This window comes from Narcine bancroftii, chromosome 9 (assembly GCF_036971445.1).
Source record: "Narcine bancroftii isolate sNarBan1 chromosome 9, sNarBan1.hap1, whole genome shotgun sequence".
NCBI classification, from domain to species: domain Eukaryota; kingdom Metazoa; phylum Chordata; class Chondrichthyes; order Torpediniformes; family Narcinidae; genus Narcine; species Narcine bancroftii.
The window spans coordinates 36904873-36918584 of record NC_091477.1 but is presented as its reverse complement, the minus strand read 5'-3'; the positions used below and the strand labels follow the sequence as shown (position 1 = coordinate 36918584).

The window sequence follows — 13712 nt, the reverse complement described above, 5'->3', positions numbered from 1 at the left end:
TTTGGTAACACTGTAATTATACAGTTGAGAAAGATTCCAGGAGGGTCTGGGTCTCCACCGTCTGGTCTAATACATCCATTATAATCAATAAATCTTTAAATTGTCTGTAGAACTTGGGAGGAAACTCATCCTTTTCCAGTGATTTTTTTCACCTGACACTTTCAACAAAGAGTGACGTTAACCCATAGCTCTCTGTGTTCTTGTCCCTTTGTAGAATTGTACCCTCCAGAAATTGGTTCTTTTCATTCCTATGATAAAAATTTAATGGTTCATATTTCTTAATATCCACTTATTCTATCAATCTGTTTGCATCTCCTTGAAATTTATTTCTAACCCACTCACAGTTCAATATGTTCTCAAATTTCATTCCTCCTGTAAAGTTGGAAATTCTACCCTGTACACTCAAATTCAAGCTATTAATGTATAATCGGAAAAGCTTTCTGGAAGTCCACCATACCTTTCTTTCCAGTTCAGTGAGCAAGCATTCACTGCTGCTCTGTTTCCTATAACTAAGGCAATTTTCTATCCATGTCACTGAAGCCTTGTTTATTCAAGCCCTTCAATCTTGATAAGACTTTCATGTGGCGCTCGAGCAGTTTCTGTAATTTCATATGTACCACACCAATCACATTTTCCTATTAACCCCCTTCTTTCCTTTATAAAAAAAATCTCCAAAGTTCTTTTGTCAAGATTTGCTTTTAAGAAGTCTGTGCTGTCTCTCTCAAATCCACAAACTCTCACCCTGGCCACCCATAGGTCTGAGCTCCCGACACCTTCAAAGTGGATTTCCCGCCTGGACCCCACAGATCTAAGCTCCCAACGTCTCTGATTATGCAGATACCTACCTTGCTCCCAAACCTATGTTCTGGCGTCCACTCCAACTCCCTCACCAGTTCCCACACAAACCTCAGCCTCCTCAAGGCTGATGCTTAGGATCCCACGGCCCTTCTCCCAGCTCAACTCCCTACTCAGCTCCCATCTCTTTTGAGTTCACCCTTTCTCCCCACCTCCCCAACATTCAGACCCCATCATCTCCCCTGACTCTCCAGTGAACATCCGATTCACCCCACCCTCCACCTCCCCCTCTGTCCTCCCCTATCTGCAACCCCTTTTGATCCCAATGCTCCAAACCACCCTCTGATTTCCCCACCCTCTGATTTCCCCACCCTCTGATTTCCCCACCCTCTGATTTCCCCACCCTCTGATTTCCCCACCCTCTGATTTCCCCACCCTCTGATTTCCCCACCCTCTGATTTCCCCACCCTCTGATTTCCCCACCCTCTGATTTCCCCACCCTCTGATTTCCCCACCCTCTGATTTTCCCACCCTCCATCAACCCCTCTGACATCCCCAACTCTACACACCCCTTGAATTCCCCAACCCTCCACCCCTAAAACCCTCCACCAGACTGACACCCACTCTGACCCCTGCTTGTTCTTTATCATCCTCTCTGACCTTCATCTCTCAGAGAAGAAACATTGCCCTCAGCAGAGGCCTCATCTTTATCCCCCTTCACCCACACCTCAATGAGTCTTGTGCTCACCATGATGCCAAACTCTTCTTCTGTCATGTTTGTTTCTGTGTCTATTTAACCATATAACCATATATATTTCTTCCAACATTTCACTTGCGAATCAGCGAGAGTCATTTACTGCATACAGTGCTCTTATTGTGGCCTTCTCTACATCGGACAGATTGAACGAAGACTGGGATTTCGCTGAGCACCTTCGCCCTGTCTGCATCAATGAATAGGATCTCTCAGTGGCCAACTATTTCAATTCTGTGCCCTACTACCATGGCGACATGTCTGTACATTGCCTCATGCACTGCCAAACCAAGGTCACCCGTAAATTGGAGCAACAATGCCTAATATTCCATCTGGGCACTCTCCAACCAGATGGCATTAATATCAACTTCTCCAGTTTCTGCTAGACCACTCTCCGTTCTCACTTTCTTCCCTATCCCTCTGTTTCCTTTTCTCCAGCTCTCCACTCCCTTCCCCCTCCATTCATAGAGTCATCCTCCTATTCGCTGTTGTGCCCTGCCTCCCGTATTCAGCTATTACTTCTTGCCTGTGGGCCTATACTCTTCCCCCATCTCTCTCCCTCACCATTTTATTTAGGCGCCTACCTACGTCTTGCCTTTACCTTGATGAAGGGCTTAGGCCCGAAAAGTATGTATCTTTATTTTTACTATATAAAGTATGCTGTTTAACCTGCGAGCTTCTCCAGCATTGTGTCTACTTCAATCACAGTGTCTGCAGACTTACATCAAATCTTAAATCTATCCCCATTTGTCTACACAATCTTAAATTCTATCTCGAATTAACATTTCTACATCTTCTCTTCTCACTGAGGTTAAATTGAGTAGTAACAATACACCTTTTTGGAAATGGAACACCGGGAAGTTTTCATTTCTTAGACATCATTGTAAATCCATGAATGATTCTTAGATTACATTCAGAAACTCTGCCACTTCCATTCCTCTGTCTAGCAAACAGAAATGAATTTTATTGTCAAATTATGGAGTTCAAACCAGCCAAAAATCCCAAATAGTCATTTCATGAAATCATAATGTGAAACATCCCCATACTCTCAGTTCTTGTACAGATTATGGCGGCATGGTTAGCATAGCAATTAGTGCAACACTGTTACAGCCAGTGATCAGGACAGGGGTTCAAATCCAGCCCTATCTGTAACGAGTTTGTACATTATCCCTCTGTCTGTGTGGGTTTTCACCGGTGGCTCCAGCCTCCTCACATCCTCCAACACGTACTGGGATTAGGTTAATTGGCACGAGCTCATGGGCTGGAATGACTTGTTATCATGCTGTATGTCTACATTTAAAATTTAAAGTTCACATTTTCATATTTTATATTTCAGCAAAACGCAGTAAATAATTACAGTGGGAAATTAAACTTGCTCAGGTGAGCAAAACAGGCAGTATCAATATATTCTGCTCATCATTGATCTTATCTGATACCACTGACTTCAAGAATCACAATGAATCAATCAAATGTTGTGTGTGTGTGGGGGGAAGAATGAGAGTGACTACCTGAAGCCTGAAGTAGAAAAAAATGTCAAATATTTTCTGTGAAAGGCATACTCAAATATTTACTTTTCCTTCTTCCTTATCTGTTGTTCAAATGACTGTAGTTATCTGGTTTCCTATTTTTTTTTACACAGCGAGGCTAGATTTGGTCTCCAACATAATATGCATGTAGCTTTATGAAGATACAAATTTCAATGCAATGTTTGGTAACAGAAAAATCTGGGATTCTAGTAGCTCCCCCTTTTCTCCTACCCCAGCTCTCTCCAATAACACAAACATGGCATACTATTGCCAAGAGGACAATTTAAAAATCATTCCACTCTCGTTTTGTAAACTACATCAATGGTGCCAAATATGGCCATCAGAGAGCAGAACAGTGAACAACAATATGGCAACAATTTATCTGATGCAATTAGACAATGTCGATAAAGATTTTGCATCATGTCAGAATATTATAATTTATGTTTTTAATTTTAAATCAGTAACCATTTGAGCAGAAAGACATGTTCTTCTTTTTATGGGTTTTTGCCTTTGCTCTCAATAAAAAAAACATGAAATATTTTCATAATTTTCTCTCCAAAAAGAATATAGATGTAATGCATATATTGTTTTTTCTGTTTTCAAGATATCCTTTTTTTTCCAGAAAATGTTAGATATTTTAAAAAGTACACATAATATTCCTAAATCATAACAATTGTGGTCGATTATTAAAGTAAAGAAGAACAAAAATAAGCTTTTGGAAAAAGTACAGCCTTCCTCCTGTAGCCTTTTGAACATCCCAAATTTTAGTTGCTCCCACAAATGGTGACCAGCCCTTTCTAAGCCTTTTCTCTTCCCTCCACCTTTCCTCTTTTAAGGTAGCATAAAACCCATCTATTTGATCAAGCTCAAACAAAGCATAAATATACAGGAATCATGGTCAAAAGATCACACCATTTCTATTCCTCTTCCCAATAATGCGACTGAGTGCTTCTAGCAATGTCTCCTTTGATTCACATTTTTACTATCAGCAGCTTTTTACCTTAATTACATTGGACAATGAAGATTCTGCTTCTGGAACACTTTTGGGTAATGGATTTTGGGCTACTGATCATGAAAGTCATTCAAATTTCCCTATCATGTAACTTTTTTTAAGATATAATCTATTTTGTGATTTCCTGTCACATTCAAGCATATGACCATGAAGTACAACAGGCTTTTGAAAATTCATTTTCTGCATCCGCACTTGGACTTCTTCCCTGCTGATCTTGGTGCAGTCTGCAGCCCCTTTTACACCGCCAACCCTCCTAGGAAGAGGGTAAATTTACCGGCATGCAGAATCCAGTAAGCCATTCACACTGAACCATGATTTATCTGGTTCATCTGGATCTCTTGGATATAAGGAAGGTCCTACCTCCAGCAGTGATGTCACAGGGCAGTGAAATTTTAGAGGGAATAAAGCACATATGTGCTCAATATATGAAAGACAGTGGGAAATCTACAGCAGTTCAGACTTAGGACATACCAGCTTGTCATTATTGCTTAAACAAGAGTATAACAAACTATTTACATAGTATTACACTGAATTACACATTATAAGTAATCTTGTGACTTTCAAATTCACCCCAAGAAAATCAACGACTATCAAATTCATTGATGGAAAATTCATTGACCATCAAATTCACCGACTTAATAGACATTTTTAAGTTATTGTGAACTGTCCTTTAATAAAGGTTGAAATTAGGCATCCTTAGTTCATTGTTGCTGCGGTTGCCCATACTAGTTCTACCCCCTGTCCCCTATGTTCATGGGGGAGTTCACCATTCCCGCTCCCCTCCTCTCAGGGATGCATGGCTGGGTGCCAGTTTTGGGGTGATTATTGAATTAAACTTGTTAAATTCAATAAAAGTTAATTGAATGTTTCTCTAACTTTCTACATGTTACAGGAAATCTGAAATGGTCTTTGTGTTCAGCTTGAGATGTCTATCATAATTTCCAATTTTTTGCTCGGAAGCAAACCTTTTGAAAAAAATTGTTGTCCAGTGTTATTTGACCAAGTTTTTGGTTAATCTGCTCTTCTATCTCTGCACATGAGTCAATCCCGAATTTCATTCGATAATGATAATGCAAACTGTCTTAGCACATTTTACTATTTGAAAGGCTCTGTATAAATTTATATTATTATATTATTTAAATTATTATACTCAAACAATGTACATCTACATTTCTATGCTGAACGGCTCATAATTTTTTAAAAATTTCTTAAACACATCTAGAAGAATCCACATTTGCAAAAGGCCATTTGTTGCTGCACTACTGTTCATTACCCAACACCCAACCCCAACCAACCAATTTTCCCCTGCAACCGCTGCAACCGTGTCTGCCTGTCCCACATCGGACTTGTCAGCCACAAACGAGCCTGCAGCTGACGTGGACTTTTTACCCCCTCCATAAGTCTTCGTCCGCGAAGCCAAGCCAAAGAAGGACTGTTCATTCTAAATCTGAGAGAGATGTCTTCTTTGTTAACCAGAAGTTATAAGGGAATGGGACCAGAGCGATTTAATGGAGGGACAGGCTTGAGGTTCCCAGATCAAGATGGTGAAGGAAGTGAGATCAATGGGTGGGTGAAGCTTTCAATGCCATTTGAAGATTGCAGAGGTGGAAATAAGGGAACATGATTGAGAACGATCCTGACCTGCCACAGGAGAATGCTATCAAAACACAGCATTGTCAGATTTCAAAACCAGAGGTAGTGTGACATCATTTTCCTAGGTCACATTCCATAGTCAAAAGACTTTTTTGCATTTGGAGTTGCATCCTTGACACAAGCATAATTTCCAAACATATCCAAAGTGGATATGTTTGTTGATCTGGTAACAATATGCCTGGGCATAGCAGGTGCTTGCCTTATTAACTTGGTTCTCTGTTTCCTTGAAGAGGGCACCTCAGTAGTATGGATCTGTAAATTATCTGAACTTCCATTCAACAATCAATGAACATATGGTGTAATCACAGAGTTATTCAGCACATAACAAACCTAATTTATCCTTGCCAACTGAGTTGGCATTCTGAGCTAGTCCCATTTCTCGATATTTGGTCCATATCCTTCAAAAACCCCTTCCTATTTATATATCTACCCAATTTATTTTGCAAGTTGAAATTGTGCCCACTTCTAAAATTTCCTCAGGCAGCTCATTCCAGATAAAGACCACCATCAGAGTGAAAAAGTTGTTCCTTAGGTCTCTCTTAAATCTCTCCCCTCTCACTGCCCTGCCAGTTATTTTAGAATAGAATGAGACCTCTTTATCTATAATGTGCTTCTAAACATGTTAAATTGGTGACATAAAAAAATGTAACAAATGTTCTGAAATATGTACCCTAATTAAAAAAGTGACACGAAAGCGAACACTTGATCTACTTTAGCAATAATTTCACACTAACAAGACATCATTTATAATGCATAAACAAGGTTAGAATCCAGACTAAAATAAAATTTGGCTTTTCAAATTCGCTCAAGACAGACACACTTCTAAATGTTTATTTATGTCTCATGCAGGGATTTCAAATTGGTTGAAGTGCTAGCTACCAGCAACTTAATTATCTTTATTCATATAAAAGTATCAATTTCCTCTTTGTGTCCTTTGGTAAGGACAATTTATTGAAGCCTAGAGCATTACAGGAGAATTATCTCTCACTCTCCAGATCTTATTTCCTCTTCCTTTTCTGGATAGATTTTAATTTGATAGCTTCCATAGTTGTCAAAGGATTTGGGGTAGGGGGCGGATGTGGAGGGCAGTGAAATGAAGAGCCCTTTTAGAATGAAAGATTAGCTGACACAAGCCTCTTATCAAAGAAGGAAGGCATTGGCCTTGAAATTACGCTGTGGGATAACAACATAAAAACACTCTACGTTTATTTGAAATTCTCCCTACAGCAATGCCATTAATCTGTTTAACATAAGTGGATTAACATATCTATTAAAATAGCAGAGCGGAAACTCATGAGATCATGTTAAATGTTCAAAAAATGTTCACGCAATGTAATTTCAAAGTCATTTTTACATTAGTTATTTACACATAATAAAGTACAAGAGATCTTACAATCTGCTGTAATTGGTCAAAATGTGTTGGATTTAACAGTGGGATTACTGATGTGCTGGTCTTATTGGTTCCTATTGCATGAATTTTGTTCAGCAACAAACACAAAAGCTGGTTGGATCTACAATTTCCTGACAAATGTGAAAATTGGTCAATGCATTTTCCAAGTGGGCAGCAACTGGCAATATTTGTCATGCTGCTGCCAGATGTTTTCACATCATCAGCTGGTACAAATAAAATCCATTGCCTGTGCCTTGAGTGTCAGGAAGGGGAATCTGCAAAAGTCAGACTCACAGGAACAAAACAATATTATCACGTCCTTGCTTGGTACTAATTCCTTTTTTTTTAAATCGCAAATCCCATTCTTTATATTTGTGTTGTATGAGTGTAGGGATAATTTGCTAGTCTGCTCAGAGAAGAACCTTCTCACCATACTAGATATTTTGTGATAAATAAATGTAACAAAAGAAATAGAAGCAGGAGAAATAATTTCTATCATTTTCATATCTCGACTGTTTCGTTGAGTTGTACTTGTGCAATCAGGTGACAATAAACTTGACTTAACTTGAATTAACAAGATCATGGCTGATCTTTAATCTCACCCTATCGTAACCCCACATTCCCTTAGAAGTGCTGGAAAATCTCAGCAGGTCATGCAGCATCCATAGGAAGAAAAGGGTAACCGATGTTTCAGACCTTCATCATGTATGAGAAAAAAACAGGATGAATATGTGGTGGGGGGGGGGGGTGGTTGGTGGTGAAGGACAGTATGGAGGAAAGGAGGGAGGAACAGGAGTAAAGGCTAACATGAAAAAAGATGAGGTGATAGAGGGAGAGGCTGCTCTCTGATAGGAGAAGGGTGTGGGTGGTGGAGACAGAGAATAGGGAAAGAGAGAGACTCAGGGGAGGGGTTAATGGAAATTGGAGAAGTCAAGGTTAATGTCATCTGATTGGACAGTCCCCAGATGGAATATTAGGTGTTCGTTCTCCAATTTGCGGGTGGTGTCAATTTGGCAGTGCATGAGGCCATGAACAGATATGTGGGTATAGAAATGGTGAGTGGAATTGAAATGGTTAGCCGTTGGCAGGTTCTTGCTATTGCAGTGGACGGGGTGAAGGTGCTCAAAGAAACCATCTCCCAGTCTGCATCAAGATGCTCCAGTGTAGAAGAGGCCACAATGGGAGAGGTCCCTAAGGAAAATGGAGAGGGGAAGATGTGTCTGTTGGTGGGATTATGTCCCTTCCTCTCTCCACAAGTTCTGCTCCCTCTGGGACTCTTTCATTCATTCATCCCCTTCCCATAAATTGCTCCCTCAGAACCTATCCCAGTAACTGCAAGGAATGTAACACTTGTGCCAACATCTCCTTCCTCACCACCATTCAAAGCCCCAAACAGTCCTTCCAGTTGAAGCAACACTTCACTTGTGAATCTACAGAAGTCAATCATATGATTAGGGTGCCACGATTAGTGTAGCGGTTAGTGCAATACCTTTACAGCTCCAGCAAGGGGACTGGGGTTCAAATCCGTACTGTAAGGAGCGTATACATCTCCCCATGTCTGCATGGGTTTTCCCTGGATACTCCGGTTCCTCCCGCCATTTGAAACTTACTGGGGATGTAGGTTAATTGGGTATAAATTGAGTGGCACTGACTCATGGACCGAAATTTTAATTTTAACAAAATTTAAATTAAAAAATTTGTCAGTCTTTTCCAATTTGAGAATAGAGCAGAAACAGCCACTTCTTAGCTGGTTCATCCACATACTGATCTCAATGACCATTTTATATACGATCTCTTTCTCAACATTTTTGCTGCTAACTTAGTTTGCTGGGAAAATTTGGCTGGTAAATCTACCGAGTCCAGGAGACATCCTGCATCTTGTATTGGGTATTCCTGCTACAACTGGAGGGCCAGCCATTTGAAGGGAGTCATATGCAAGATTTAAGGGAGACTTCTTTTCAATTCCCTTTCAGTAAATTGCCTCCAAAATAAACTGTGGGATTGGATTCTGTTTCAGGCCAAGACACAAATGAACTGCCCAAGTATCCCATTTTCTCCTCCTTTTTAACTGGATAAAGGCTATCAGAGCATCTCATGACAAATTGGTGCTTACCATATCTGTGTTCTGGGTTAATTTGCAGTCATTCTGCAGAATTTCCATTGGAATAACAATGGGATTTTGTACAAAGGGCCATAAGTTTCTGATCAATTGGACATCTAGACCAGATGTTATATGTTTTAACCCAAAGGGAACACTTCAGGAAGATAAAAATATCTGGAACAAAATTGTTTGTTTTAAGAGAGTTTAAAAAATATATATTTTTTTCTCAGGTTTATATATTTTTTTACTCCCCCTTCTGGGTGGGGGGTGGGGGGGGTTATCTTTTCTTTTTCTTTCTCCAGTATTATCTTTAGATATATTATTAAGAATGTGTTAACTGTTAATTCAAGATTCAATTTATTATCATGGTGTAATGAAACAGTGCTATATTACATAAAATTTCTTTTTGCCTGTTGCAAGGCAGACAGATTCGCCACCAGCAGGAATTGCCAAAACACCTTTTACAGTCAGACTTACAGTCAGAGAGAGAGACGCAAAAGAGAGTCCCCCCCAGAGTCACTGCGTGTCCATAGATTCGCCACCAGCACTTCTGCCGCCCCCGCAGCCAGAGTCCAGTCCAAAGCATTGGGAACCCAAACTTCAGATCTGAACCTCCAACATGGTCAGGAACCCTTCAGCACCCTCAGCAATTCCTTGCATCCCAGTTCCGATATCTGATACCCCTCCAACCAGTTCACTGCCTGGCAGAAGTTTCCTGACAGCAGTCTCCAGCAGCCCACAGCTTCCGAGGGTTCCTTGCCTCGAGTCACCAGCAGCCCGCCGCATGCACTGGTCCCTCATCCGCAGAATCCCCTCACTGGTCCACCACTCTGATCACTGTCCCCGCAGGCCATCTCATCCACTTTTCCCTCTCAGATTGGAGGGGGGGAGGTGTGGTTTTCCCATCCTCTAGTGCCCTGCTCCAGTCCTCCACTTCCCTGAAGTCTATAGCCCATCGTGGCTGCTGCCAATCAAAAGGCACTGCTATTTTGGGTGCAGGCCCACGGTCATGTTATTTCAAATAAAAACCCCAATAAGCTCTCTCAACAGGTTGTTCAAAGCCCTTTCGGAGCTGACAGCAGTTGACTGGGCAGCTGGTCCCCACACGAACACTGCATCTCTGCTCCCTCGCTCCCTTAACCAGCAGGAGCGCTGCCGTTACAGCTCCACAGCGGCTGCCAAAGATTATGATAATGGCCCTGACCTTAAATTCAATCTAATCCGAGATTTAATGTTTTGGATAAGATTAAGTTAGGAAAAGAATTATGGTTAGGTTTGTGATTTACAATTTTTCTACGTTATGTATATGGTATGGTTTATGTTATTATGTGTATAGGTTTTTTATTAAACTCAATAAAAATATTTTAAAAAGCAAAAGACTTGCTTTGTGCAATTTAGAAAACAAAGAGCACTTACATTGGCAGGTGAAGCATTTAACATGGAAGTGGTTATTATGTACTCGCACCACTTCTCCTTGGCATGCTCCACCACACCTGTAGCAGCGAATGCCTGCAGGCTCACCTCCATGACTGTACGAATTCTGCTGATAGGGCACTGTTGAAACAAAACAAATCTCAATTAGGAACAGTCACTGTATAATACCTTCATTAGTTCAAATGTTACAAATGTAGCAGCTTCATTCTCTCCCCTGACAATGGCCATAACCTGGAAAAAAAATTATGTTTTTTCTTTTTCTTTTCTTTTTTTGTTTTGTTTTTTTTTTAATTGGTTTTTATAATAAATATAGTACAATGTAAAAAGGGAATGAAACTGAAAATACAATATCACATACTTCAAACAGTATAAACTCACTGCACTGGGTGAAGACAAAAGAAATCAAAAAATATTATCCTTTTTGTTATCTTATGAGGGAAAAATAAATGTAATCAATTCGGGCTGTCGATATGCAGAGTAGCATATCTGATATAAAGATCCACGTTGGTTTTGATTTGACAGTATTTATCATCATTATTGAGATTCAAGTTCAAGTTCAAATATATTGTCAGAGTACATACATGACATTATATACAACCTTGAGATTCTTTTTCCTGTGCCAAGGCAGAATTTCTACTTATCAGTAAATGTAAACTGTACATTTACAGCCACATCAAAGGAGCATACCTGCCTATTAGAAATCAAGGGTAATTTAGTTTTATATAAACCTAAATATTTTCAGCTCCCAGTTTCACAAATGTAAATGATACTTCCAAATCCAGCATTTACCAGTAATTACCTGAAGTGGCTGGAAATATTTTTTTTTAAATTTAGAGGTATAGCTCAGTAACAGGACCTTCTGGACACAAGCCCGTGCCATCCAAGTACACCCATGTGACAAATTAATCTACAATCCCTTATGTCTTTGGAACGCAGGAGGGAATCGGAATATCTGGAGTTAACCCACACATCTGGGAAGAACGAACAAACTACTTCCAGATAGCAACAGATTCAAATTCAGGTTGTTGGTGCTGTTATAACGTTGAACTAACCCATGACACCCACATTGTAGGAACATTATTTCAATCATGAGAGATTGCAGGGAAATTCTTAAAAATGCATTGTTTCAGAAATCTTGATGTTAACGTAATTATCTTGTGTTAATTATTTTCATTTCCAGCGGCTTTCAATTGTAATATTTAGCAATTTCCAAAAATTATTGTCAATGATCACAAAATAAATTGAAAATTTACTGTCCTAATCCAATACCAGCTCAAAATCACAGAAGTTGACTGAACTGATTGAGTCCCGGATTGTGTGCTTCAAGTATTTACTGTGTTATATGGTGACAAGATCCAAGAGCCACTCAAGCTGTGAGGCATACTTGAAAAGACCACTGGTCACAGGAACTCCAGAAAACAAGGCTCACACCAGGATTAGCAGCTGCATTTCCAACAAGGAGAATGATTAATTGCTCGCCACTGATTCACGTGCTGGAAAGATGCGCCTTGGGAAGAGTGTACGGTGAGGACAAGCAACTCTCTTCATGGAAGCAAGAACTGTGACCACTGTGCAGATACTGATGTGCACTCTGTTGACTCTCCCCCAGACTTAACATTGTTTCCGCAAGTATCCTGGTCCAACTCTTCCGAATGGAGACAGTCTCCACCTAAATGCTAACTTCCAGATTATTTACTTCAATGTATATTTGTGTTTTTGATTTCTTGACAGCAGTTTCATGTGTTTTAAAATCTATACAACTTAAAAAAAAATATTTTTACACTGCTTTGATGATCGGAAACATTAGGAACAGTGAGGTCTTTGACAGCATGAAATGTCCCAAAGTCAGGAATGAAGTTTGTGGGCAAGGTCCCAGTTCTTATTACCTGCCGCCTCCTTCACTTCAAGGAAAGGCCGCCATGGCATGGTGGGAGTGCATCGGGAACCACCTGGGTGAAAGCAATTTAATGCAGCCACAGGGTTAGAACTAGCAGCAATCACAAGTAGTGGATCAGAATCAGGGCAATCTAGCCCATTGTTGTTTAGCTTGCAAATAAAAACGTTCAATGAAGGATATTCTGTTATCAATTGTGTCTAGTCTGATTGATAGCACTGGCAACAACATGAAAGAAACCCCTGGACAAAACATTAACATCATTCAAAGTTATCCAGAACTTCTTGTAGAACACTGCTGTCATTGCTACCATGTCTATTCTGCGAGTTGACTAGATTGCAGATGACAGGAAACAAAGCCCCACACACAGAGCACCTTAGCAGCTTTCTGACAGATCATGCTGTCACAGGCCTTTCTGTTGCTTCTAAATGTTTCTGAGCAGAAAGAGTTTTGGGGAAAATAAATAATTAAAATATCAAAAGGTTTTTGATATTTGGGGAGAGCCTGTCACGCAAGGGAGAGTTTACGGGTATGAGCAGGATCATTGTGAGGCATTTCGGGCCAATTAGCACAGAAACCAGGTGTGTCAGATGATAAGGCACTGCAGAAAATTATGCTATTCAAAAGGTACAATGCAGTTACTGTCTCTGAAGATAAGGAACATATGCTTAGAATGAGCAGGCAGAATGCTAATCATGGGGCAGAGGTTAGTGAAGGTGGAGAAGCATGATGTTGTGATTACAAGAAATACAATAAATAGTGAGAGAAGGAGCATCTTTTATAATCATAATCATGAATAAGGCATGGTCTGCTGGTTATCCATTACCAAGGTGAGGGAAATAGAAGCAACTTTAAAATATATTGGAGATACTTGATCCATTTTGTTGAAAGAGAAAGTTTGGAGAGTGCCAGAAAGATTTCTGGGTTATAAACCGCAGATTATTATAAAACCCATCTGTAATGGACAGAGGTGGGAAAAAGGTAAAGAAGATTTTAAAAAGTGGTTGTTTTAGAAAGGGGGGTTTTCTTTTCTGCGACACTGGCAGGAAGGACCTGTAACTGTAGTAACAAGGTCACCTGAAATGTGCTGGCATTAGGGTCGCAATAAAGGACAGAATGTGATCGTAATGAATTTAGATTGATAAGTGGGGATAAA

General features: G+C 40.1%; 1 protein-coding gene across 4 annotated transcripts in view; it reads right to left on the bottom strand.

Moving 5' to 3' along the window:
• ablim3 (actin binding LIM protein family, member 3) overlaps positions 1-13712 on the bottom strand; it is a 189904-nt gene that overhangs the window by 133841 nt on the left and 42351 nt on the right. For all 4 annotated transcript variants that reach the window (XR_011344875.1, XR_011344876.1, XM_069898819.1 and 1 more), the window contains exon 2: positions 10645-10782. Coding sequence is in view for 2 of the 4 variants with exons in the window: in XM_069898819.1 (XP_069754920.1) it covers positions 10645-10782 (138 nt within the window). In the remaining 2 variants the exon portion in view is untranslated. The remainder of the gene's footprint in view (positions 1-10644; positions 10783-13712) is intronic.